General features: G+C 52.3%; 1 protein-coding gene across 2 annotated transcripts; it reads right to left on the reverse strand.

The window, feature by feature from the left end:
* Window positions 1–20,404: 20,404 nt before the first annotated feature.
* On the reverse strand, window positions 20,405–25,286 carry LOC137364379 (nicotinate-nucleotide pyrophosphorylase [carboxylating]-like). Of its 2 annotated transcripts, none has more exons than XM_068027625.1 (4): window positions 25,011–25,286; window positions 22,628–23,291; window positions 21,096–21,227; window positions 20,405–20,743 (listed from the first exon to the last, which is right to left on the reverse strand). In XM_068027625.1, the coding sequence occupies exons 2-4, from the start codon at window positions 23,177–23,179 to the stop codon at window positions 20,483–20,485; spliced, it is 945 nt and encodes a 314-aa protein (XP_067883726.1). In that variant the 5' UTR covers window positions 23,180–23,291; window positions 25,011–25,286; the 3' UTR covers window positions 20,405–20,482. The 2 variants fall into 2 exon arrangements, with proteins under 2 accessions (XP_067883726.1, XP_067883727.1); XM_068027626.1 differs by lacking the exon at window positions 25,011–25,286 and adding an exon at window positions 24,650–24,715.
* Between the last annotated feature and the right edge of the window lie 775 nt (window positions 25,287–26,061).

A 26,061-nucleotide genomic window follows, 5' to 3' on the forward strand; every position in this document is an offset into this window, starting at 1 on the left:
TACTTGATTTCTGTCGGACGCTCGGCTTCCCCCCCCCCCCCCCCCCCCCCCCCCCAACATCCCCCCACACTTCGCCTCGATCTGGAGTCATTCCAGGATATTTCCCCCGTTGCACTGTTTGTAGAGTTTGGGAGAGGACCGGGTCTGCACCGTCTCTGCGTCTTTCCTCGCTGAATAACATTCCAAGTGTTGCAGGTCTCATCTTCGAGACAAGGGGGCGAGGCACAGAGATTTACCCCCAGCGTGCATCACCCTCCAGTGTAGGCCACTGACTGTTCAGTGTCCTCCCCTCCCTGCCTGCTCCCCCTCCCCTCCCACACTGATACCATGAGGGCCCTGCAGTACAATTTCATGGAATGGTAGAACGGTTACAGCACAGAAGGAGGCCACTCGAACCGTCGTGCCTGTCCTGGCCCTCCTGGTTTCTGGCGAGTTCAGCTCACCAATTCCCCGGCGTGGCACGCCCTGGCTTTCTCTCTCTCTCTCTCTCTCTCTGTGACAGACTCCCGAAGGACCGTCTTCTGACCTCCATCAGCTTCTCAGAGAATACCCCCACCCCGCCAACTGCTGCTTAATTCGGAAAGCTGTGCCCTTGTGTGGACCAACACTTGCACAGAACTAATGCTTGAGCACTGATTGCCAAGAAGTACAGAACTGCAATTATCAGTTCCTCTGCATAGATGTGGAGGCATGGGCGCGATTTCTATATATATATATTTGATATTAATGTACACAACTTTAATTTACAACATTCAAATAACATTATTTAAACCGGACTGACACTGGAATCAAAGAAAACGAGGAGACATTCGAAGACTTCGATTCTCATTTGGTTTCAATATGTTTACATTTGTTTGTCTCGTATCGAAATGATGTTGTGTCTTGGACACTGCGAAAGCGCACCGCGCGCGCACAAAAGGAAGTACTGTCTCAACAGAACTAATACAAACTGCTAATCCCAACCGGCAAGTGTCCAGTCATTGCAGGGTCGAGGCAGCTCAGCTGGTCTGTGCGAGAAACGGGAACTGTGTGCGTCTGTGGATGACGGGGAGCTTGTGTCAGTGTGTGTCCGAGACAGCGAGATTGTGTCAGTGTGTGTGTGAGAGGGAGATTGTGTCAGTGCGTGTGAGGGAGGGAGATTGTGTCAGTGCGTGTGAGAGAGGGAGATTGTGTCAGTGCGTGTGAGAGAGGGAGATTGTGTCAGTGCGTGTGTGTGAGGGAGATTGTGTCAGTGCGTGTGAGACGGAGATTGTGTCACAGAGAGAGGGAGATTGTGTCAGTGTGTGTGTGTGTGAGGGAGATTGTGTCAGTGTGTGTGAGGGAGATTGTGTCAGTGTGTGTGAGAGAGGGAGATTGTGTCAGTGCGTGTGTGTGAGGGAGATTGTGTCAGTGCGTGTGAGACGGAGATTGTGTCACAGAGAGAGGGAGATTGTGTCAGTGTGTGTGAGACAGGGAGATTGTGTCACAGAGAGAGAGAGATTGTGTCAGTGTGTGTGAGAGAGGGAGATTGTGTCAGTGCGTGTGAGACAGGGAGATTGTGTCACAGAGAGAGGGAGATTGTGTCAGTGTGTGTGAGAGAGGGAGATTGTGTCAGTGCGTGTGAGACAGGGAGATTGTGTCACAGAGAGAGATTGTGTCAGTGTGTGTGTGAGAGGGAGATTGTGTCAGTGTGAGAGAGAGGGGGAGATAGTGTCAGTGCGTGTGAGAGAGGGATTGTGTCAGTGTGTGTGAGACGGAGATTGTGTCACAGAGAGAGGGAGATTGTGTCAGTGTGTGAGAGAAGGGGATTGTGTCAGTGTGTGTGAGAGAGGGAGATTGTGTCAGTGCGTGTGAGAGAGACAGATTGTGTCAGTGCGTGTGAGACAGGGAGATTGTGTCAGAGAGAGAGAGATTGTGTCAGTGTGAGAGAGAGAGTCTGATAGTGTCAGTGTGTGTGTGACAGAGAGGGAGATAGTGTCAGTGTGTGTGACAGAGAGGGAGATTGTGTCAAGTGTGTGAGATAAAGGGAGATTGTGTCAGTGTGTGTGAGAGGGAGATTGTGTCAGTGTGTGAGAGGGAGATTGTGTCAGTGTGTGAGAGAGAGGGAGATTGTGTCAGTGTGTGTCTGAGACAGAGGGAGATTGTGTCAGTGTGTGTGAGAGAGAGGGAGATTGTGTCAGTGTGTGAGAGATAGAGGGTGATTGTGTGTGTGTGAGGGAGGGAGATTGTGTGTGTGTGAGAGAGAGGGAGATTGTGTCAGTGTGTGTGTGAGAGGGAAATGGTGTCAGTGTGAGAGAGAGGGAGATTGTGTCAGTATGTGTGAGAGAGAGGGAGATTGTGTCAGTGTGTCAAGAGAGGGAGATTGTGTCAGTGTGTCAAGAGAGGGAGATTGTGTCACTGTGAGAGAGAGGCAGATTGTGTCAGAGAGGGAGATTGTGTCCGTGTGTGTGTGAGAGGGAGATTGTGTCCGTGTGTGTGTGAGAGGGAGATTGTGTCCATGTGTGTGTGAGAGGGAGATTGTGTCCGTGTGTGTGAGAGAGGGAGATTGTGTCAGTGTGTGTGTGAGGGAGATTGTGTCAGTGTGTGAGAGAGGCAGATTGTGTCAGAGAAAGAGGGAGATTGTGTCAGTGTGTGAGTGAGAGGGAGATTGTGTGTGTGTGAGAGGGAGGGAGATGGTGTCTGTGTGTGTGAGAGAGGGAGATTGTGTCAAGTGTGTGAGAGAGAGGGAGATTGTATCAGTGTGAGAGGCAGATTGTGACAGAGAGGGAGATGGTGTCTGTGTGTGTGTGTGAGGGAAATGGTGTCAGTGTGTGTGAGAGAGGGCGATTGTGTCAGTGTGAGAGAGAGGGAGATTGTGTCACTGTGAGAGAGGCACAGATTGTGTCAGAGAGGGAGATTGTGTCCGTGTATGTGTGAGAGGGAGATTGTGTCAGTGTGTGTGTGAGAGAGAGGGAGATAGTGTCAGTGTGACAGATAGAGGGAGATTGTGTCAGTGTGACAGAGAGAGGGAGATTGTATCAGTGTGAGAGAGAGGCAGATTGTGTCAGAGAAAGAGGGAGATTGTGTCAGTGTGTGAGTGAGAGGGAGATTGTGTGTGTGTGAGAGAGGGAGGGAGATGGTGTCTGTGTGTGTGAGAGAGGGAGATTGTGTCAAGTGTGTGAGAGAGAGGGAGATTGTATCAGTGTGAGAGAGGCAGATTGTGACAGAGAGAGGGAGATTGTGTCAGTGTGTGTGTGAGGGAAATGGTGTCAGTGTGTGTGAGAGAGGGCGATTGTGTCAGTGTGAGAGGGAGGGAGATTGTGTCAGTGTGTCTGAGAGAGAGGGAGATTGTGTCACTGTGAGAGAGGCGCAGATTGTGTCAGAGAGGGAAATTGTGTCCGTGTATGTGTGAGAGGGAGATTGTGTCAGTGTGTGTGAGAGAGAGGGAGATTGTGTCAGTGTGTGTGTGAGAGAGAGGGAGATAGTGTCAGTGTGACAGATAGAGGGAGATTGTATCAGTGTGAGAGAGAGGCAGATTGTGTCAGAGAAAGAGGGAGATTGTGTCAGTGTGTGAGTGAGAGGGAGATTGTGTCTGTGTGAGAGGGAGGGAGATTCTGTCAGTGTGAGTGAGAGAGGGAAATGGTGTCAGTGTGTGTGAGAGAGGGAGATTGTGTCAGTGTGTGTGTGAGAGGGAGATTGTGTCAGTGTGTGAGATAGGGAGATTGTGTCAGTGTGTGTGAGAGAGGGAGATTGTGTCAGTGTGTGTGAGAGAGGGAGATTGTGTCAGTGTGTGTGAGAGAGGGAGATTGTGTCAGTGTGAGAGAGGGAGATTGTGTCAGTGTGAGAGAGGGAGATTGTGTCAGTGTGAGAGAGGGAGATTGTGTCAGTGTGAGAGAGGGAGATTGTGTCATTGTGAGAGAGGGAGATTGTGTCAGTGTGAGAGAGAGGGAGATTGTGTCAGTGTGTGTGTGTGAAAGGGAGATTGTGTCAGTGAGAGAGGGGCAGATTGTGTCAGTGTGTGTGAGAGGGAGATTGCGTCAGTGTGTGTGAGAGAGGGAGATTGCGTCAGTGTGTGAGAGGGAGATTGTGTCAGTGTGAGAGATAAAGGGAGATTGCGTCAGCATGTGTGAGAGAGAGATTGTGTCAGTGTGAGTGAGAGGGAGATTGTGTCTGTGTGAGAGGGAGATGGTGTCAGTGTGTGTGTGAAAGGGAGATTCTGTCAGTGTGTGTGAGAGAGGGAGATTGTGTCAGTGTGTGTGAGAGAGAGGCAGATTGTGTCAGTGAGAGAGGGGCAGATTGTGTCAGTGTGTGAGAGGGAGATTGTGTCAGTGTGAGAGATAAAGGGAGATTGTGTCAGTGTGAGAGATAAAGGGAGATTGCGTCAGTGTGTGTGAGAGGGAGATTGTGTCAGTGTGTGTGTGAGTGAAATTGTGTCAGTGTGTGTGTGACGGGGAGATTGTGTCAGTGTGTGAGTGAGAGGGAGATTGTGTCAGCGTGTGAGTGAGAGGGAGATTGCGTCAGCGTGTGTGTGAGAGGGAGATTGCGTCAGTGTGTGTGTGAGTGAAATTGTGTCAGTGTGTGTGAGAGAGGGAGATTGTGTCAGTGTGTGTGAGAGAGAGGGAGATTGTGTCAGTGTGTGTGAGAGAGGGAGATTGTGTCAGTGTGTGTGAGAGAGGGAGATTGTGTCAGTGTGAGGGGCAGATTGTGTCAGTGTGTGTGTGAGAGGGAGATTGCGTCAGTGTGTGTGAGAGAGGGAGATAATGTCAGTGTGTGAGAGATAGAGGGAGATTGTGTGTGTGTGTGAGAGAGGGAGATTGTGTGTGTGTGTGAGAGAGGGAGATTGTGTGTGTGTGAGAGAGAGGGAGATTGTGTCAGTGTGTGTGAGAGAGGGAAATGGTGTCAGTGTGAGAGAGAGGGAGCTTGTGTCAGTGTGTGTGAGAGAGAGGGAGATTGTGTGTGTGTGTGAGAGAGGGAGATTGTGTGTGTGTGTGTGAGAGGGAGATTGTGTGTGTGTGTGAGAGAGAGGGAGATTGTGTCAGTGTGTGTGAGAGAGGGAAATGGTGTCAGTGTGAGAGAGAGGGAGCTTGTGTCAGTGTGTGTGTGAGAGAGGGAGATTGTGTCAATGTGTGTGAGAGAGGGAGATTGTGTCAATGTGTGAGTGAGAGGGAGATTGTGTCAATGTGTGAGTGAGAGGGAGATTGTGTCAGTGTGTGTGAGAGGGAGATTGTGTCAATGTGAGAGATAGAGGGAGATTGTGTGTGTGTGAGTGAGAGGGAGATTGTGTGTGTGTGAGTGAGAGGGAGATTGTGACAGTGTGTGAGAGAGGGAGATTGTGTCAGTGTGTGTGAGAGAGAGGGAGATTGTGTGTGTGTGAGAGGGAGAGATTGTGACAGTGAGAGAGAGAGGGAGATTGTGACAGAGAGGGAGATTGTGTCAGTGTGTGTGTGAGAGGGAAATGGTGTCAGTGTGTGTGAGAGAGGGAGATTGTGTCAGTGTGTGAGTGAGAGGGAGATTGTGTCAGTGTGTGAGTGAGAGGGAGATTGTGTCAGTGTGTGAGAGATAGGGGGAGATTGTGTGTGTGAGAGGGAGAGATTGTGACAGTGTGAGAGAGGGAGATTGTGTCAGTGTGAGAGATAAAGGGAGATTGCGTCAGCGTGTGTGTGAGAGGGAGATTGTGTCAGTGTGTGAGAGAGAGGGACATTGTGTCAGTGTGTGTGTGAGAGAGAGGCAGATTGTGTCAGAGGGAGGGAGATTGTGTCGGTGTGTGTGTGAAAGAGAGGGAGGTTGTGTCAGTGTGAGAGAGAGGGAGATTGCGTCAGAGTGTGAGAGAGAGGGAGATTGCGTCAGTGTGTGAGAGAGAGGCAGATTGTGTCAGAGGGAGATTGTGTCGGTGTGTGTGTGAAAGAGAGGGAGGTTGTGTCAGTGTGTGAGATAAAGGGAGATTGTGTCAGTGTGCGTGTGAGAGAGAGGGAGATTGTGTCTGTGTGAGTGATAGAGGGAGATTGTGTGTGAGAGGGAGAGATTGTGTCAGTGTGAGAGAGGGAGATTGTGTCAGTGTGTGTGTGAAAGAGAGGGAGATTGTGTCAGTGTGAGAGATAAAGGGAGATTGCGTCAGCGTGTGTGTGAGAGGGAGATTGTGTCAGTGTGTGAGAGAAGGGGATTGTGTCAGTGTGTGTGAGAGAGGGAGATTGTGTCAGTGCGTGTGAGAGAGAGAGTCTGATAGTGTCAGTGTGTGTGTGACAGAGAGGGAGATAGTGTCAGTGTGTGTGACAGAGAGGGAGATTGTGTCAGTGTGACAGAGAGGGAGATTGTGTGACATAGCGGGAGATTGTGTCAAGTGTGTGAGATAAAGGGAGATTGTGTCAGTGTGTGTGAGAGGGAGATTGTGTCAGTGTGTGTGAGAGGGAGATTGTGTCAGTGTGTGTGAGAGGGAGATTGTGTCAGTGTGTGTGAGAGGGAGATTGTGTCAGTGTGAGAGGGAGATTGTGTCAGTGTGTGAGAGAGAGGGAGATTGTGTCAGTGTGTGTGTGAGACAGAGGGAGATTGTGTCAGTGTGTGTCAGAGAGAGGGAGATTGTGTCAGTGTGTCAGAGAGAGGGAGATTGTGTCACTGTGAGAGAGAGGCAGATTGTGTCAGAGAGGGAGATTGTGTCCGTGTGTGTGTGAGAGGGAGATTGTGTCAGTGTGTGTGTGAGAGGGAGATTGTATCAGTGTGTGAGAGAGGCAGATTGTGTCAGAGAAAGAGGGAGATTGTGTCAGTGTGTGAGTGAGAGGGAGATTGTGTGTGTGTGAGAGAGGGAGGGAGATGGTGTCTGTGTGTGTGAGAGAGGGAGATTGTGTCAAGTGTGTGAGAGAGAGGGAGATTGTGACAGAGAGAGGGAGATTGTGTCAGTGTGTGTGTGAGAGGGAGATTGTGTCAATGTGAGAGAGAGGCAGATTGTGTCAGTGTGTGAGAGAGGCAGATTGTGTCAGAGAAAGAGGGAGATTGTGTCAGTGTGTGAGTGAGAGGGAGATTGTGTGTGTGTGAGAGAGGGAGGGAGATGGTGTCTGTGTGTGTGAGAGAGGGAGATTGTGTCAAGTGTGTGAGAGAGAGGGAGATTGTGACAGAGACAGGGAGATTGTGTCAGTGTGTGTGTGAGAGGGAGATTGTGTCAGTGTGTGTGTGAGAGAGAGGGAGATAGTGTCAGTGTGACAGAGAGAGGGAGATTGTGTCAGTGTGACAGAGAGGCAGATTGTGTCAGAGAAAGAGGGAAATGGTGTCAGTGTGTGTGAGAGAGGGTGATTGTGTCAGTGTGAGAGGGAGGGAGATTGTGTCAGTGTGTCTGAGAGAGAGGGAGATTGTGTCACTGTGAGAGAGGCGCAGATTGTGTCAGTGTGTGTGTGAGAGAGAGGGAGATAGTGTCAGTGTGACAGAGAGAGGGAGATTGTATCAGTGTGAGAGAGAGGCAGATTGTGTCAGAGAAAGAGGGAGATTGTGTCAGTGTGTGAGAGGGAGGGAGATTCTGTCAGTGTGAGTGAGAGAGGGAGATTGTGTCAGTGTGTGTGAGAGGGAAATGGTGTCAGTGTGTGTGAGAGAGGGAGATTGTGTCAGTGTGTGTGTGAGAGGGAGATTGTGTCAGTGTGTGAGAGAGAGAGAGGGAGATTGTGTCAGTGTGTGAGAGAGAGAGAGGGAGATTGTGTCAGTGTGAGAGAGAGGGAGATTGTGTCAGTGTGAGAGAGAGGGAGATTGTGTCAGTGTGTGTGAGAGAGAGGGAGATTGTGTCAGTGTGAGAGAGAGGCAGATTGTGTCAGTGTGTGTGTGAAAGGGAGATTGTGTCAGTGAGAGAGGGGCAGATTGTGTCAGTGTGTGTGAGAGAGGGAGATTGTGTCAGTGTGTGTGTGAGAGGGAGATTGTGTCAGTGTGTGTGTGAGAGGGAGATTGTGTCAGTGTGTGTGTGAGGGGGAAATGGTGTCAGTGTGAGAGAGAGGGAGCTTGTGTCAGTGTGTGTGAGAGGGAGGGAGATGGTGTCAGTGTGTGTGTGAAAGGGAGATTCTGTCAGTGTGTGTGAGAGAGGGAGATTGTGTCAGTGAGAGAGGGGCAGATTGTGTCAGTGTGTGTGCGAGAGGGAGATTGTGTCAGTGTGAGAGATAAAGGGAGATTGTGTCAGTGTGTGTGAGAGGGAGATGGTGTCAGTGTGTGTGTGAGAGTGAAATTGTGTCAGGTTGTGTGTGACGGGGAGAATGCGTCAGCGTGTGTGTGAGAGGGAGATTGTGACAGTGTGTGTGTGAGAGTGAAATTGTGTCAGTGTGTGTGTGACGGGGAGATTGTGTCAGTGTGTGTGAGAGAGGGAGATTGTGTCAGTGTGTGTGTGAGGGGGAAATGGTGTCAGTGTGAGAGAGAGGGAGCTTGTGTCAGTGTGTGTGAGAGGGAGGGAGATGGTGTCAGTGTGTGTGTGAAAGGGAGATTCTGTCAGTGTGTGTGAGAGAGGGAGATTGTGTCAGTGAGAGAGGGGCAGATTGTGTCAGTGTGTGTGCGAGAGGGAGATTGTGTCAGTGTGAGAGATAAAGGGAGATTGTGTCAGTGTGTGTGAGAGGGAGATGGTGTCAGTGTGTGTGTGAGAGTGAAATTGTGTCAGGTTGTGTGTGACGGGGAGAATGCGTCAGCGTGTGTGTGAGAGGGAGATTGTGACAGTGTGTGTGTGAGAGTGAAATTGTGTCAGTGTGTGTGTGACGGGGAGATTGTGTCAGTGTGTGTGAGAGAGGGAGATTGTGTCAGTGTGTGTGAGAGAGAGGGAGATTGTGTCAGTGTGTGAGAGAGGGAGATTGTGTCAGTGTGTGAGAGAGGGACATTGTGTCAGTGTGTGTGAGAGAGAGGGAGATTGTGTCAGTGTGTGAGAGAGGGAGATTGTGTCAGTGTGTGAGAGAGAGGGAGATTGTGTCTGTGTGAGAGGGAGGGAGATGGTGTCAGTGTGTGTGTCAAAGGGAGATTCTGTCAGTGTGTGTGAGAGAGGGAGATTGTGTCAGTGTGTGTGAGAGAGGGAGATTGTGTCAGTGTGTGTGAGAGAAGGAGATTGTGTCTGTGTGTGAGAGAGGGAGATTGTGTCAGTGTGTGTGAGAGAGGGAGATTGTGTCAGTGTGTGTGAGAGAGGGAGATTGTGTCTGTGTGTGAGAGAGGGAGATTGTGTCAGTGTGTGTGAGAGAGAGGGAGATTGTATCAGTGTGAGAGAGAGGGAGATTGTGTCAGTGTGTGTGAGAGAGAGGGAGATTGTGTCAGTGTGTGTGAGAGGGAGATTTTGTCTGTGTGTGAGAGAGGGAGATTTTGTCTGTGTGTGTGAGAGGGAGATTTTGTCTGTGTGTGAGAGAGGGAGATTTTGTCTGTGTGAGAGAGAGGGAGATTGTGTCAGTGTGTGTGAGAGAGAGGGAGACTGTGTCAGTGTGAGAGAGGGAGATTGTGACAGTGTGAGAGAGAGGGAGATTGTATCAGTGTGAGAGAGAGGCAGATTGTGACAGAGAGAGGGAGATTGTGTCAGTGTGTGTGTGAGAGGGAAATGGTGTCAGTGTGTGAGTGAGAGGGAGATTGTGTCAGTGTGTGAGAGATAGGGGGAGATTGTGTGTGTGTGTGAGAGGGAGAGATTGTGACAGTGTGAGAGAGAGGGAGATTGTGTCAGTGTGAGAGATAAAGGGAGATTGCGTCAGCGTGTGTGTGAGAGGGAGATTGTGTCAGTGTGTGAGAGAGAGGGACATTGTGTCAGTGTGTGTGTGAGAGAGAGGGAGGTTGTGTCAGTGTGAGAGAGAGGCAGATTGTGTCAGAGGGAGATTGTGTCGGTGTGTGTGTGAAAGAGAGGGAGGTTGTGTCAGTGTGTGAGATAAAGGGAGATTGTGTCAGTGTGCGTGTGAGAGAGAGGGAGATTGTGTCTGTGTGAGTGAGAGGGAGATTGTGTCAGTGTGTGAGAGATAGAGGGAGATTGTGTGTGAGAGGGAAAGATTGTGTCAGTGTGAGAGAGAGGGAGATTGTGTCAGTGTGTGTGTGAAAGAGAGGGAGATTGTGTCAGTGTGAGAGATAAAGGGAGATTGCCTCAGCGTGTGTGTGAGAGGGAGATTGTGTCAGTGTGTGAGAGAGAGGGAGATTGTGTCAGTGTGTGAGAGAGAGGGAGCTTGTGTCAGTGTGTGTGAGAGAGAGGGAGCTTGTGTCAGTGTGTGTGAGAGAGAGGGAGCTTGTGTCAGTGTGTGTGAGAGAGGGAGATTGTGTCAATGTGTGAGTGAGAGGGAGATTGTGTCAGTGTGTGAGAAAGAGAGGGAGATTGTGTCAGTGTGAGAAAGAGAGGGAGATTGTGTGTGTGTGTGAGAGAGGGAGTTTGTGTCAGTGTGTGAGTGAGAGGGAGATTGTGTCAGTGTGTGAGTGAGAGGGAGATTGTGTCAGTGTGAGTGAGAGGGAGATTGTGTCAGTGTGTGAGTGAGAGGGAGATTGTGTCAGTGTGTGTGAGGGAGATTGTGTCAGTGTGTGTGAGAGAGGGAGTTTGTGTCAGTGTGTGTGAGAGAGGGAGATTGTGTCAGTGTGTGAGTGAGAGGGAGATTGTGTCAGTGTGTGTGCGAGAGGGAGTTTGTGTCAGTGTGTAAGAGAGGGAGTTTGTGTCAGTGTGAGAGAGAGGGAGTTTGTGTCAGTGTGTGAGTGAGAGGGAGATTGTGTCAGTGTGAGAGAGAGGCAGATTGTGTCAGTGTGAGAGAGAGGCAGATTGTGTCAGTGTGAGAGAGGCAGATTGTGTCAGTGTGAGAGAGGCAGATTGTGTCAGTGTGAGAGAGGCAGATTGTGTCAGTGTGAGAGAGGCAGATTGTGTCTGTGTGAGAGAGGGAGATTGTGTCTGTGTGAGAGAGGGAGATTGTGTCTGTGTGAGAGAGGGAGATTGTGTCTGTGTGAGAGAGGGAGATTGTGTCTGTGTGAGAGAGGGAGATTGTGTCTGTGTGAGAGAGGGAGTTTGTGTCAGTGTCAGTGTGAGAGAGAGCGGGAGTTTGTGTCAGTGTGTGAGTGAGAGGGAGATTGTGTCTGTGAGAGAGAGGGAGATTGTGTCTGTGTGTGAGGGAGATTGTGTCTGTGTGTGAGGGAGATTGTGTCAGTGTGTGTGTGAGAGGGAGATTGTGTCAGTGTGTGTGTGAGAGGGAGATTGTGTCAGTGTGTGTGTGAGGGGGAAATGGTGTCAGTGTGAGAGAGAGGGAGCTTGTGTCAGTGTGTGTGAGAGAGAGGGAGATTGTGTCAATGTGTGAGTGAGAGGGAGATTGTGTCAATGTGTGAGTGAGAGGGAGATGGTGTCAGTGTGTGTGAGTGAGAGGGAGATTGTGTCAGTGTGTGTGAGAGGGAGATTGTGTGTGTGTGAGAGAGAGGGAGATTGTGTGTGTGAGAGAGAGGGAGATTGTGTCAGTGTGTGTGTGAGAGGGAAATGGTGTCAGTGTGTGGGTGAGAGGGAGATTGTGTCAGTGTGTGAGAGATAGAGGGAGATTGTGTGTGATTGTGTGAGAGGGAGAGATTGTGTCACTGTGTGTGAGAGGGAGATTGTGTCAGTGTGAGAGATAAAGGGAGATTGTGTCAGCGTGTGTGTGAGAGAGGGGCAGATTGTGTCAGTGTGTGTGTGAGAGGGAGATTGTGTCAGTGTGAGAGATAAAGGGAGATTGCGTCAGTGTGTGTGAGAGGGAGATTGTGTCAGTGTGTGAGAGAGAGGGACATTGTGTCAGTGTGTGTGTGAGAGAGAGGGAGGTTGTGTCAGTGTGAGAGAGAGGCAGATTGTGTCAGAGGGAGATTGTGTCGGTGTGTGTGTGAAAGAGAGGGAGGTTGTGTCAGTGTGTGAGATAAAGGGAGATTGTGTCAGTGTGCGTGTGAGAGAGAGGGAGATTGTGTCTGTGTGAGTGAGAGGGAGATTGTGTCAGTGTGTGAGAGATAGAGGGAGATTGTGTGTGAGAGGGAAAGATTGTGTCAGTGTGAGAGAGAGGGAGATTGTGTCAGTGTGTGTGTGAGAGAGAGGGAGATTGTGTCAGTGTGTGTGAGAGGGAGAGATTGTGTCAGTGTGTGTGTGAAAGAGAGGGAGATTGTGTCAGTGTGAGAGATAAAGGGAGATTGCGTCAGCGTGTGTGTGAGAGGGAGATTGTGTCAGTGTGTGAGAGAAGGGGATTGTGTCAGTGTGTGTGAGAGAGGGAGATTGTGTCAATGTGTGAGTGAGAGGGAGATTGTGTCAGTGTGTGAGAGAGAGGGAGATTGTGTCAGTGTGTGAGAGAGGGAGATTGTGTGTGTGTGAGAAAGAGAGGGAGATTGTGTCAGTGTGAGAAAGAGAGGGAGTTTGTGTGTGTGTGTGTGAGAGAGGGAGATTGTGTCAGTGTGTGAGTGAGAGGAAGATTGTGTCAGTGTGTGAGTGAGAGGGAGATTGTGTCAGTGTGTGAGAGAGGGGGATTGTGTCAGTGTGTGTGAGAGAGGGAGATGGTGTCAGTGAGTGAGTGAGAGGGTGATTGTGTCAGTGTGTGAGAGAGAGCGGGAGATTGTGTGTGTGTGAGAGAGAGGGAGATTGTGTCAGTGTGTGAGTGAGAGGGAGATTGTGTCAGTGTGTGAGTGAGAGGGAGATTGTGTCAGTGTGAGTGAGAGGGAGATTGTGTCAGTGTGTGAGTGAGAGGGAGATTGTGTCAGTGTGTGTGAGGGAGATTGTGTCAGTGTGTGTGAGAGAGGGAGTTTGTGTCAGTGTGTGTGAGAGAGGGAGATTGTGTCAGTGTGTGAGTGAGAGGGAGATTGTGTCAGTGTGTGTGCGAGAGGGAGTTTGTGTCAGTGTGTAAGAGAGGGAGTTTGTGTCAGTGTGAGAGAGAGAGGGAGTTTGTGTCAGTGTGTGAGTGAGAGGGAGATTGTGTCAGTGTGAGAGAGAGGCAGATTGTGTCAGTGTGAGAGAGGCAGATTGTGTCAGTGTGAGAGAGGCAGATTGTGTCTGTGTGAGAGAGGCAGATTGTGTCTGTGTGAGAGAGGGAGATTGTGTCTGTGTGAGAGAGGGAGATTGTGTCAGTGTGAGAGAGGGAGATTGTGTCAGTGTGAGAGAGGGAGATTGTGTCTGTGTGAGAGAGGGAGATTGTGTCTGTGTGAGAGAGGGAGTTTGTGTCAGTGTCAGTGTGAGAGAGAGCGGGAGTTTGTGTCAGTGTGTGAGTGAGAGGGAGATTGTGTCTGTGAGAGAGAGGGAGATTGTGTCTGTGTGTGAGGGAGATTGTGTCAGTGTGTGTGTGAGAGGGAGATTGTGTCAGTGTGTGTGTGAGAGGGAGATTGTGTCAGTGTGTGTGTGAGGGGGAAATGGTGTCAGTGTGAGAGAGAGGGAGCTTGTGTCAGTGTGTGTGAGAGAGAGGGAGATTGTGTCAATGTGTGAGTGAGAGGGAGATTGTGTCAATGTGTGAGTGAGAGGGAGATGGTGTCAGTGTGTGTGAGTGAGAGGGAGATTGTGTGTGTGTGAGAGAGAGGGAGATTGTGTGTGTGAGAGAGAGGGAGATTGTGTCAGTGTGTGTGTGAGAGGGAAATGGTGTCAGTGTGTGGGTGAGAGGGAGATTGTGTCAGTGTGTGAGAGATAGAGGGAGATTGTGTGTGATTGTGTGAGAGGGAGAGATTGTGTCACTGTGTGTGAGAGGGAGAGATTGTGTCACTGTGTGTGAGAGGGAGATTGTGTCAGTGTGAGAGATAAAGGGAGATTGTGTCAGCGTGTGTGTGAGAGAGGGGCAGATTGTGTCAGTGTGTGTGTGAGAGGGAGATTGTGTCAGTGTGAGAGATAAAGGGAGATTGCGTCAGTGTGTGTGAGAGGGAGATTGTGTCAGTGTGTGAGAGAGAGGGACATTGTGTCAGTGTGTGTGTGAGAGAGAGGGAGGTTGTGTCAGTGTGAGAGAGAGGCAGATTGTGTCAGAGGGAGATTGTGTCGGTGTGTGTGTGAAAGAGAGGGAGGTTGTGTCAGTGTGTGAGATAAAGGGAGATTGTGTCAGTGTGCGTGTGAGAGAGAGGGAGATTGTGTCTGTGTGAGTGAGAGGGAGATTGTGTCAGTGTGTGAGAGATAGAGGGAGATTGTGTGTGAGAGGGAAAGATTGTGTCAGTGTGAGAGAGAGGGAGATTGTGTCAGTGTGTGTGTGAGAGAGAGGGAGATTGTGTCAGTGTGTGTGAGAGGGAGAGATTGTGTCAGTGTGTGTGTGAAAGAGAGGGAGATTGTGTCAGTGTGAGAGATAAAGGGAGATTGCGTCAGCGTGTGTGTGAGAGGGAGATTGTGTCAGTGTGTGAGAGAAGGGGATTGTGTCAGTGTGTGTGAGAGAGGGAGATTGTGTCAATGTGTGAGTGAGAGGGAGATTGTGTCAGTGTGTGAGAGAGAGGGAGATTGTGTCAGTGTGTGAGAGAGGGAGATTGTGTGTGTGTGAGAAAGAGAGGGAGATTGTGTCAGTGTGAGAAAGAGAGGGAGTTTGTGTGTGTGTGTGTGAGAGAGGGAGATTGTGTCAGTGTGTGAGTGAGAGGAAGATTGTGTCAGTGTGTGAGTGAGAGGGAGATTGTGTCAGTGTGTGAGAGAGGGGGATTGTGTCAGTGTGTGTGAGAGAGGGAGATGGTGTCAGTGAGTGAGTGAGAGGGTGATTGTGTCAGTGTGTGAGAGAGAGCGGGAGATTGTGTGTGTGTGAGAGAGAGGGAGATTGTGTCAGTGTGTGAGAGATAGAGGGAGATTGTGTCAGTGTGTGAGAGATAGAGGGAGATTGTGTGTGTGTGAGAAAGAGAGGGAGATTGTGTCAGTGTGAGAAAGAGAGGGAGATTGTGTGTGTGTGTGTGAGAGAGGGAGTTTGTGTCAGTGTGTGAGTGAGAGGGAGATTGTGTCAGTGTGTGAGTGAGAGGGAGATTGTGTCAGTGTGAGTGAGAGGGAGATTGTGTCAGTGTGTGAGTGAGAGGGAGATTGTGTCAGTGTGTGAGTGAGAGGGAGATTGTGTCAGTGTGTGTGAGAGGGAGATTGTGTCAGTGTGTGAGTGAGAGGGAGATTGTGTCAGTGTGTGTGAGGGAGATTGTGTCAGTGTGTGTGAGAGAGGGAGTTTGTGTCAGTGTGTGTGAGAGAGGGAGATTGTGTCAGTGTGTGTGAGAGAGGAAGATTGTGTCAGTGTGTGTGAGAGAGGGAGATTGTGTCAGTGTGTGAGTGAGAGGGAGATTGTGTCAGTGTGTGTGCGAGAGGGAGTTTGTGTCAGTGTGTAAGAGAGGGAGTTTGTGTCAGTGTGAGAGAGAGAGGGAGTTTGTGTCAGTGTGTGAGAGAGAGGCAGATTGTGTCAGTGTGAGAGAGGCAGATTGTGTCAGTGTGAGAGAGGGAGATTGTGTCTGTGTGAGAGAGGGAGATTGTGTCTGTGTGAGAGAGGGAGATTGTGTCAGTGTGAGAGAGGGAGATTGTGTCAGTGTGAGAGAGGGAGATTGTGTCTGTGTGTGTGAGAGAGAGCGGGAGTTTGTGTCAGTGAGAGAGAGGCAGATTGTGTCAGTGTGAGAGAGGGAGATTGTGTCAGTGTGTGTGAGAGAGGGAGATTGTGTCTGTGTGAGAGAGGGAGATTGTGTCAGTGTGAGAGAGGCAGATTGTGTCAGTGTGAGAGAGGGAGATTGTGTCTGTGTGAGAGAGGGAGATTGTGTCTGTGTGAGAGAGGGAGATTGTGTCAGTGTGAGAGAGGGAGATTGTGTCTGTGTGAGAGAGGGAGATTGTGTCTGTGTGTGAGAGGGAGTTTGTGTCAGTGTGTGAGTGAGAGGGAGTTTGTGTCAGTGTGTGAGAGAGAGGGAGATTGTGTCAGTGTGAGAGAGAGGCAGATTGTGTCTGTGTGAGAGAGGGAGATTGTGTCAGTGTGTGAGTGAGAGGGAGATTGTGTCAGTGTGTGTGAGAGGGAGATTGTGTCAGTGCGTGTGAGAGGGAGATTGTGTCAGTGTGTGTGTGAGGGAGATTGTGTCAGTGCGTGTGAGAGGGAGATTGTGTCAGTGTGTGAGAGAGAGGGAGATTGTGTCAGTGTGTGAGTGAGAGGGAGATTGTGTCAGTGTGTGAGAGAGAGGGAGATTGTGTCAGTGCGTGTAAGAGGGAGATTGTGTCAGTGCGTGTGAGAGGGAGTTTGTGACAGTGTGTGTGAGAGGGAGATTGTGTCAGTGTGAGAGAGAGGGCGATTGTGTCAGTGTTTGTGAGAGAGAGGGAGATTGTGTCAGTGTGTGAGAGAGAGGGAGATTGTGTCTGTGAGAGAGAGGGAGATTGTGTCTGTGAGAGAGAGGGAGTTTGTGTCAGTGTGAGTGAGAGGGAGATTGTGTCAGTGTGTGAGAGAGAGGGAGATTGTGTCTGTGAGAGAGAGGGAGATTGTGTCTGTGAGAGAGAGGGAGTTTGTGTCAGTGTGAGTGAGAGGGAGATTGTGTCTGTGTGTGAGAGAGGGGGAGATTGTGTCAGTGCGTGTGAGAGGGAGATTGTGTCAGTGCGTGTGAGAGGGAGATTGTCAGTGTGTGTGTGAGAGGGAGATTGTGTCAGTGTGTGTGTGAGAGGGAGATTGTGTCAGTGCGTGTGAGAGGGAGATTGTGTCAGTGCGTGTGAGAGGGAGATTGTGTCAGTGTGTGTGTGAGAGGGAGATTGTGTCAGTGCGTGTGAGAGGGAGATTGTGTCAGTGTGTGAGAGAGAGGGAGATTGTGTCAGTGTGTGAGAGAGAGGGAGATTGTGTCAGTGTGTGAGTGAGAGGGAGATTGTGTCAGTGCGTGTGAGAGGGAGATTGTGTCAGTGTGTGAGAGAGAGGGAGATTGTGTCTGAGAGAGAGGGAGTTTGTGTCAGTGTGAGAGAGAGGCAGATTGTGTCAGAGAGAGAGAGGGCGATTGTGTCAGTGTTTGTGAGAGAGAGGGAGATTGTGTCAGTGTGTGTGAGCGGGAGATTGTGTCAGTGTGTGAGTGAGAGAGGGAGATTGTGTCAGTGTGAGTGAGAGAGGGAGATTGTGTCAGTGTGAGTGAGAGAGGGAGATTGTGTCAGTGTGTGTGAGAGAGGGAGATTGTGTCAGTGTGTGTGAGAGAGGGAGATTGTGTCAGTGTGTGTGAGAGAGGGAGGTTGTGTCAGTGTGTGAGAGAGAGGGAGATTGTGTCAGTTTGTGAGAGAGGGAGATTGTGTCAGTGTGTGAGAGAGAGGGAGATTGTGTCAGTGTGAGAGAGAGGGAGATTGTGTGTGTGTGAGTGAGAGGGAGATTGTGTCAGAGTGTGTGAGAGAGGGAGATTGTGTCAGTGTGTGAGAGAGAGGTAGATTGTGTCAGTGTGTGTGAGAGAGGGAGATTGTGTCAGTGTGAGTGAGAGGGAGATTGTGTTAGTGTGTGAGTGAGAGGGAGATTGTGTCAGTGTGTGAGTGAGAGGGAGATTGTGTCAGTGTGTGAGAGAGAGGGGGAGATTGTGTCAGTGTGTGTGAGAGAGAGGGGGAGATTGTGTCTGTGTGTGAGAGAGAGGGGGAGATTGTGTCAGTGTATGAGTGAGAGGGAGATTGTGTCAGTGTGTGAGTGAGAGGGAGATTGTGTCAGTGTGTGAGAGAGAGGGAGATTGTGTCAGTGTGAGTGAGAGGGAGATTGTGTCAGTGTGTGAGTGAGAGGGAGATTGTGTCAGTGTGTGAGAGAGAGGGAGTTTGTGTCAGTGTGTGAGTGAGAGGGAGATTGTGTCAGTGTGTGAGAGAGAGGGAGATTGTGTCAGTGTGAGTGAGAGGGAGATTGTGTTAGTGTGTGAGTGAGAGGGAGATTGTGTCAGTGTGTGAGTGAGAGGGAGATTGTGTCAGTGTGTGAGAGAGAGGGGGAGATTGTGTCAGTGTGTGTGAGAGAGAGGGGGAGATTGTGTCAGTGTATGAGTGAGAGGGAGATTGTGTCAGTGTGTGAGTGAGAGGGAGATTGTGTCAGTGTGTGAGAGAGAGGGAGTTTGTGTCAGTGTGTGAGTGAGAGGGAGATTGTGTCAGTGTGTGAGAGAGAGGGAGATTGTGTCAGTGTGAGTGAGAGGGAGATTGTGTTAGTGTGTGAGTGAGAGGGAGATTGTGTCAGTGTGTGAGTGAGAGGGAGATTGTGTCAGTGTGTGAGAGAGAGGGGGAGATTGTGTCAGTGTGTGTGAGAGAGAGGGGGAGATTGTGTCTGTGTGTGAGAGAGAGGGGGAGATTGTGTCAGTGTATGAGTGAGAGGGAGATTGTGTCAGTGTGTGAGTGAGAGGGAGATTGTGTCAGTGTGTGAGAGAGAGGGAGATTGTGTCAGTGTGTGCGTGAGTGAGAGGGAGTTTGTGTCAGTGTGTGAGAGAGAGGGAGATTGTGTCTGTGTGAGAGAGGGAGTTTGTGTCAGTGTCAGTGTGAGAGGGAGATTGTGTCAGTGTGAGAGGGAGATTGTGTCAGTGTGAGAGAGGGAGATTGTGTCAGTGTGAGAGAGGGAGATTGTGTCTGTGTGTGTGAGAGGGAGTTTGTGTCAGTGTGTGTGTGAGAGGGAGATTGTGTCAGTGTGTGAGAGAGAGGGGGAGATTCTGTCTGTGTGTGAGAGAGAGGGAGATTGTGTCAGTGTGTGAGTGAGAGGGAGATTGTGTCAGTGCGTGTGAGAGGGAGATTGTGTCAGTGTGTGAGTGAGAGGGAGATTGTGTCAGTGTGTGTGTGAGAGGGAGATTGTGTCAGTGCGTGTGAGAGGGAGATTGTGTCAGTGTGTGTGTGAGGGAGATTGTGTCAGTGTGTGTGTGAGGGAGATTGTGTCAGTGTGTGAGTGAGAGGGAGATTGTGTCAGTGTGTGAGTGAGAGGGAGATTGTGTCAGTGTGTGAGTGAGAGGGAGATTGTGTCAGTGCGTGTGAGAGGGAGATTGTGTCAGTGTGTGAGTGAGAGGGAGATTGTGTCAGTGTGTGTGTGAGAGGGAGATTGTGTCAGTGCGTGTGAGAGGGAGATTGTGTCAGTGTGTGTGTGAGGGAGTTTGTGTCAGTGTGAGTGAGAGGGAGTTTGTGTCAGTGTGTGAGTGAGGGAGAGATTGTGTCAGTGTATCTCAGTGAGTGCGGTGAGATGGTGTCAGCCTTGGTGTGAGATTGGATGAGTGTCCATTTATGAGGGTGTGAGTGAGTGTGTATTAGTGTGTTTGTGTGTGTGTGAGTAAATGGGTGAGTATACGAGTGTGCGAGTGCGTGTATGAGTGTCCGTGTGTGAGTGTGCAAGTGTGCGTGTGTGAGAGTTCATGGGTGTGAGAGTGCGTGTGTGAGTGTGAGAGGGTGTCCCCTGAAGTCAACACGTCCACATTCACAATAGAAATTTTTCATATAAACATGTCACGCTGCAATGTCCCTGCCCCCCACAGTGGTGGTGCTTTAGTGTGACCTGTTTACAGCGGCTGTTCGTATCGTAAATCTGGATGTCGGATCTTTTTTCCATTCCTTCGGGGGATGTGGGCGTCGCTGGCCAGGCCAGCATTTATTGCCCATCCCTAATTGCCCCTTGAGAAGGTGGTGGTGAGCTGCCATCTTGAACCGCTGCAGTCCATGTGGGGTAGGTACACCCAGAGTGCGGTGAGGAAGGGAGTTCCCGGATTTTGACCCAGCGACAGTGAAGGAACGGCCGATATAGTTCCAAGTCAGTTTGGTGTGTGACTTGGAGGGGAACTTGCAGGTGGTGGTGTTCCCATGTATTTGCTGCCCTTGTCCTTCTAGTTGGTAGAGGTCGCGGGTTTGGGCGGTGCTGTCTAAGGAGCCTTGGTGCATTGCTGCAGTGCATCTTGTAGATGGTACACACTGCTGTCACTGTGTGTCAGTGGTGGAGGGAGTGAATGTTTGTGGATGGGGTGCCAATCAAGCAGGCTGCTTTGTCCTGGATGGTGTCGAGCTTCCTGAGTTTTGTTGGAGCTGCACCCATCCAGGCAAGTGGAGAGTATTCCATCACACTCCTGACTTGTGCCTTGTAGATGGTGGACAGGCTTTGGGGAGTCAGGAGGTGAGTTACTCGCTGCAGAATTCCCAGCCTCTGACCTGCTCTTGTAGTCACAGTATTTATATGGCTGGCCCAGTTCAGTTTCTGGTCAATGGTAACCCCCAGGATGTTGATAGTGGGGGATTCAGAGATGGTAATGCCATTGAATGTCAAGGGGAGATGGTTAGATTCTCTCTTGTTGGAGATGGTCATTGCCTGGCACTTGTGTGGCGCGAATGTTACTTGCCACTTATCAGCCCAAGCCTGGATATTGTCCAAGTCTTGCTGCATTTCTACACGGACTGCTTCAGTATCTGAGGAGTCGCGAATGGTGCTGAACATTGTGCAATCATCAGGGAACATCCCCACTTCTGACCTTATGATTGAAGGAAGGTCATTGATGAAGCAGCTGAAGATGGTTGGGCCGAGGACACTACCCTGAGGAACTCCTGCAGTGATGTCCTGGAGCTCAGATGATTGACCTCCAACAACCACAACCATCTTCCTTTGCGCTCGGTATGACTCCAACCAGTGGAGGGTTTTCAGCTACAGAGTTTCAGACGGGACGAGACATGGATTTTTGTATCGTGGTTTATTGCGAGGAAGAAGAGGGACAGTAGCCCAACCCGGGACCCTCCGCCCGCCCGTTCTCCCTAAAATGCAAAATCCCTGCGTCCCGCAGGGGTCTCCGAGCTGGGTCCGAGGTCTACCAGGCCGTTGTCCGCTCCCTGCTCCCGGTCGATTTTCAGCGAGAAGTCCAGGCAACTGTAGTTCTGGGTGAGGGAGCCAAGAGAGATGATGTCCACGTGCGGGCTGAGGTATTGAGTCACGTTCTCCTCGGTGATCCCCCCGCTGGCCTCGATCAGGACCCCCGGGAATTCCTCTTTCAGCGCCGAGGCACCTGCCAGGACCCCCTGCAGAGAGGATCGAGCTTTAATGGAATGTCAAGTGACCCCGGGTGCCAGCCCGCCCGCAGGTGTGAACCAGCACAGGGCCTCCCACGCCAGTGTACGCACACAGCTCACCTGTAGACGTGTTGCGGAACACGGGTTGAGGAAACAGACCAAACAGTTCACTCATCCTGCCTCGATCACAACACATACAGATCTACCCATTCCTCCGCATGTTGGGGAGCACAGACTGATCGGTAGCTGCCTACGTTTCTCCACTTGCCGAAGCAGGAGCCAACTCGGAGAACAGCACTGACCGTCACGTGGGAAACGGGACGAACGCGACAAGACATGCACAGCCAGAAAGGACGCTGACCTGGGCAGTGAAGTTGTCCAACATCACGATATCGGCTCCGGCCCGAGCGGCCTCACGGGCCTCGTCCAGCGAGCGGGCCTCCACCTCGATCTTTGTGAAGACGCCTCCGACCTTCCTCCCATCTCCCACAGCCTGAGCACAAAGCACCGACTAGTCAGAGCCACACAAAACTGGCAGGCAGTATCTAACACACTGTGACACCCGGTCCCAGAGGGGGGAAAGGACAGTGTATCTAACACACCGTGACACCCGGTCCCAGAGGGGGGAAAGGACAGTGTATCTAACACACTGTGACACCCGGTCCCAGAGGAGGAAAGGACAGTGTATCTAACGCACTGTGACACCCGGTCCCAGAGGGGGAAAGGACAGTGTATCTAACGCACTGTGACACCCGGTCCCAGAGGGTGAAAGGACAGTGTATCTAACGCACTGTGACACCCGGTCCCAGAGGTGGGACAGTGTATCTAAAGCACTGTGACACCCGGTCCCAGAGGGGGAAAGGACAGTGTATCTAACACACTGTGACACCCGGTCCCAGAGGGGGAAAGGACAGTGTATCTAACGCACTGTGACACCCGGTCCCAGAGGGTGAAAGGACAGTGTATCTAACGCACTGTGACACCCGGTCCCAGAGGGTGAAAGGACAGTGTATCTAACGCACTGTGACATCCGGTCCCAGAGGGGGGAAAGGACAGTGTATCTAACACACCGTGACACGCGGTCCCAGAGGGGTGAAAGGACAGTGCATCTAACGCACTGTGACACCCGGTCCCAGAGGGTGAAAGGACAGTGTATCTAACGCACTGTGACATCCGGTCCCAGAGGGGGGAAAGGACAGTGTATCTAACGCACTGTGACACCCAGTCCCAGAGGGGGAAAGGACAGTGTATCTAACGCACTGTGACACCCGGTCCCAGAGGGGGGAAAGGACAGTGTATCTAACACACTGTGACACCCAGTCCCAGAGGGGGAAAGGACAGTGTATCTAACGCACTGTGACATCCGGTCCCAGAGGGGGGAAAGGACAGTGTATCTAACACACCGTGACACGCGGTCCCAGAGGGGGGAAAGGACAGTGTATCTAACACACTGTGACACCCGGTCCCAGAGGGGGGAAAGGACAGTGTATCTAACGCACTGTGACACCCGGTCCCAGAGGGGGGAAAGGACAGTGTATCTAACACACCGTGACACGCGGTCCCAGAGGGGGGAAAGGACAGTGTATCTAACACACTGTGACACCCGGTCCCAGAGGGGGAAAGGACAGTGTATCTAACGCACTGTGACACCCGGTCCCAGAGGGGGAAAGGACAGTGTATCTAACGCACTGTGACACCCGGTCCCAGAGGGGGAAAGGACAGTGTACCTAACGCACTGTGACACCCGGTCCCAGAGGGGGAAAGGACAGTGTATCTAACGCACTGTGACACCCGGTCCCAGAGGGGGAAAGGACAGTGTACCTAACGCACTGTGACACCCGGTCCCAGAGGGGGAAAGGACAGTGTATCTAACGCACTGTGACGCCCGGTTACCTTGGCGATGTTGCCCGCAGCCACCACGTGGTTGTCCTTGAGCATGATGAGGCTGCTGAGGTCGTAGCGGTGGCTGGCGACTCCGCCCACCATCATGGCGTACTTTTCCACCAGCCGGAAGCCGGGGGTCGTCTTCCTGGTGCCGGCGATGTGCCCGCCCCAGCCGGCCTGGGCGGCCAGCTCCGCCACCCGGCGGCTGGCGCTGGCGATCCCGCTGGCCCTGGCCACGCAGTTCAGGGCCACCCGCTCGCCCAGCAGCAGGTGGCGCGCCTTGCCCCGCACCGTGGCCACCCGGCACACGGGCAGCACGGTCGAGCCCTCCCGCCGCAGCCACTCCACCGAGCAGCCCACTTCCTCGAAGACGGCCTGGGCGAAGGGGCCCCCGGCCAGGACCCCCGGCGACTTCAGCAGCAGGCCCGCCGTCTGCCGCCGCTCGCCCACCACGAAGCCCCCGTAGTCGAAGTGCGGCGTGTCCTCCCGCAGCCAGTCCTGGGCCAGGCGTCTCAGGGAGGCGGGGTGCAGGAGGTTGGCAAGGTCGGGCTGCGTCGACATGCTGACCTGCGACGGCGAGGAGTGAGGTAGATTAACCGGGGGGCCGCACGGGGAGAGTGTCCGTGGGTCTGTCGCACGGGGAGAGTGTCCGTCGCACGGGGAGTGCTGTGCCCTGCACCGAGGATGAAAACTCGCACTGAAACTGATCTTGCGAAAGGTTTGCAGGAATTTGCACAAACAAGGTCCAAGTGGCCGTTTATTAACCAGCTGATAGGGGCTGATAGACAAAGCGCCAAGTCTCAGGGACAACCCAGCTCCGACCGCCACACCCTCCCCAACCCCCCCAGTCCCAGTGAGCTCAGCTCATTTCATTTCCCCCTTACGCAATCCCCCTCAGATACCTCCTCACCCCACCGCCTCACTCTCCCACATCCCCCACCACCCACCACCCCCCCCGTCAGAGAGTGAGACAGAGTGAGACAGAGAGAGAAAGAGAGAGACAGAGAGAGAGACAGAGAGAGAAAGTGAGACAGAGAGAGAGAGACAGAGAGAGAGAGGAGAAAGAGAGTGAGAGAGAGACAGAGAGTGAGACAGAGAGAGAAAGTGAGACAGAGAGAGAAAGAGAGAGACAGAGAGAGAAAGAGAGAGGCAGAGAGAGAAAGTGAGACAGAGAAAGTGAGAAAGTGAGACAGAGAGAGAGAGACAGAGAGAGAGAGGAGAAAGAGAGTGAGAGAGAGACAGAGAGTGAGACAGAGAGAGAAAGTGAGACAGAGAGACAGAGAGAGAGAGACAGAGAGAGAGAGACAGAGAGAGAGAGACAGAGAGAGAGAGGAGAAAGAGAGTGACAGAGAGACAGAGAGACAGAGAGAGAGAGAGAGAGAGAGAGTGAGAGACAGGGAGTGAGACGGAGAGTGAGACAGAGAGAGAGAGAGTGGAGAAACAGAGTGAGAAAGAGAGAGACAGAAAGTGAGAGAGAGAGAAAGTGAGTGAGAGAGAGAGTGAGACAGAGAGAGAGGGACAAAGAAACAGAGAGAGGGACAAAGAGACAGAGCCAGAGAGAGACAGAGCCAGAGAGAGACAGAGCCAGAGAGAGAGAGAGAGACAGAGAGAGAGACAGGGAGAGAGACAGAGCGAGAGAGAGAGACAGAGCGAGAGAGAGACAGAGAGAGAGAGAGAGAGAGAGACAGACAGAGAGACAGAGACAGAGACAGAGAGACAGAGACAGAGAGACAGAGTGATGTTGTTTGAGGGATAATTCTCAGTCCCAGGACACCTGGGAGAATTCCCTCCACACCCCCTCTCCCCGCTCTTCTTCCAGTTGTGGCCGTGGGATCTTGTACATCCATCCGAGAGGGCAGACGGGGCCCTTGGTTTAGCGTCTCATCCTGAAAGACGGCACCTCGGACAGTGCGGCACTTCCTCAGTACGGACCCTCCCACAGTGCGGCACTCCCTCAGTACGGACCCTCCCACAGTGCGGCACTCCCTCAGTACTGACCCTCCGACAGTGCGGCGCTCACTCACTACTGACCTCCGACAGTGCGGCACTCCCTCAGCACTGACTCTCCGACAGTGCGGCGCTCCCTCGGTACTGACCCTGAGACAGTGCAGCACTCCCTCAGCACTGACTCTCCGACAGTGCGGCGCTCCCTCAGTACTGACCCTCCGACAGCGCGGCGCTCCCTCAGCACTGACTCTCCGACAGTGCGGCGCTCCCTCAGTACTGACCCTCTGACAGTGCGGCACTCCCTCAGTACTGACCCTCCGACAGTGCGGCGCTCCCTCACTACTGACCTCCGACAGTGCGGCACTCCCTCAGTACTGACCCTCTGACAGTGCGGCACACCCTCAGTACTGACCCTCCGACAGTGCGGCGCTCCCTCACTACTGACCTCCGACAGTGCGGCACTCCCTCAGCACTGACTCTCCGACAGAGCGGCGCTCCCTCGGTGCTGACCCTCAGACAGTGCAGCACTCCCTCAAGTCTCTGCACTGTGCAGGGTACTGCTGAAACGTCACTGATGGAAAGCAAACAGGCAGCTTCTGGCACTGCGACAGCGTGAGCCCTCGCTGTTACCCCTGAGCTGATTCTCCCTAACGCCTGACCCCTCGATCCTCACTGACTCCTTGGTTATACCCTCTCCCCTCTCTAACCTGACCTCTTGCTCCGATGTCTCTCTGACCACCGCCCCCCCCCCCCTTACTTCACCCTCACCCTGTTGAACCCCTTTCCCACTGTCCCCTCGCCTCACAGCCTCCCAATCCCTGTCACCCCTCTGTGCCCCCTGACCCTCTCTCACTGACCCCCAGACCCTCTCTCACGGACCCCTGACTCCCTCTCACTGACTCCCTCTCCCTGACCCCCAGACCCTCTCTCACTGACCCTCTCACTAGCCCCCGACCCCCTCTCACTGACCCTCTCACTGACCCCAGACCCGCTCTCACTCAACACCAGATCCACTCTCACTGACCCCTGAACCTCTCACTGACCCCAGACCCGCTCTCACTGACCCCCAGACGCTCTCTCACTGACCCCCAAACCCTCTCTCACTGACCCACTCTCACTGACCCCTGATCCTCTCACTGACCCCCAGACCCTCTCTCACTGACCCTCTCTCACTGACCCCTGAACCCCTCTCACTGACCCCTGAACCCCTCTCACTGACCCCCAGACCCTCTCTCACTGACCCCCAGACCCTTTCTCACTGAACCCCTCTCACTGACCCCAGACCCACTCTCACTGACCCCAGACCCACTCTCACTCAACCCCAGACCCTCTCTCACTGATCCCCTCTCACTGACCCCCCGACCCTCTCTCACTGACCCCCCGACCCTCTCTCACTGACCCCCCGACCCTCTCTCACTGACCCCCCGACCCTCTCTCACTGACCCCCCGACCCTCTCTCACTGACCCCCGACCCTCTCTCACTGACCCCCGACCCT

This window comes from Heterodontus francisci, unplaced genomic scaffold, assembly GCF_036365525.1.
Source record: "Heterodontus francisci isolate sHetFra1 unplaced genomic scaffold, sHetFra1.hap1 HAP1_SCAFFOLD_752, whole genome shotgun sequence".
Lineage (NCBI taxonomy): Eukaryota > Metazoa > Chordata > Chondrichthyes > Heterodontiformes > Heterodontidae > Heterodontus > Heterodontus francisci.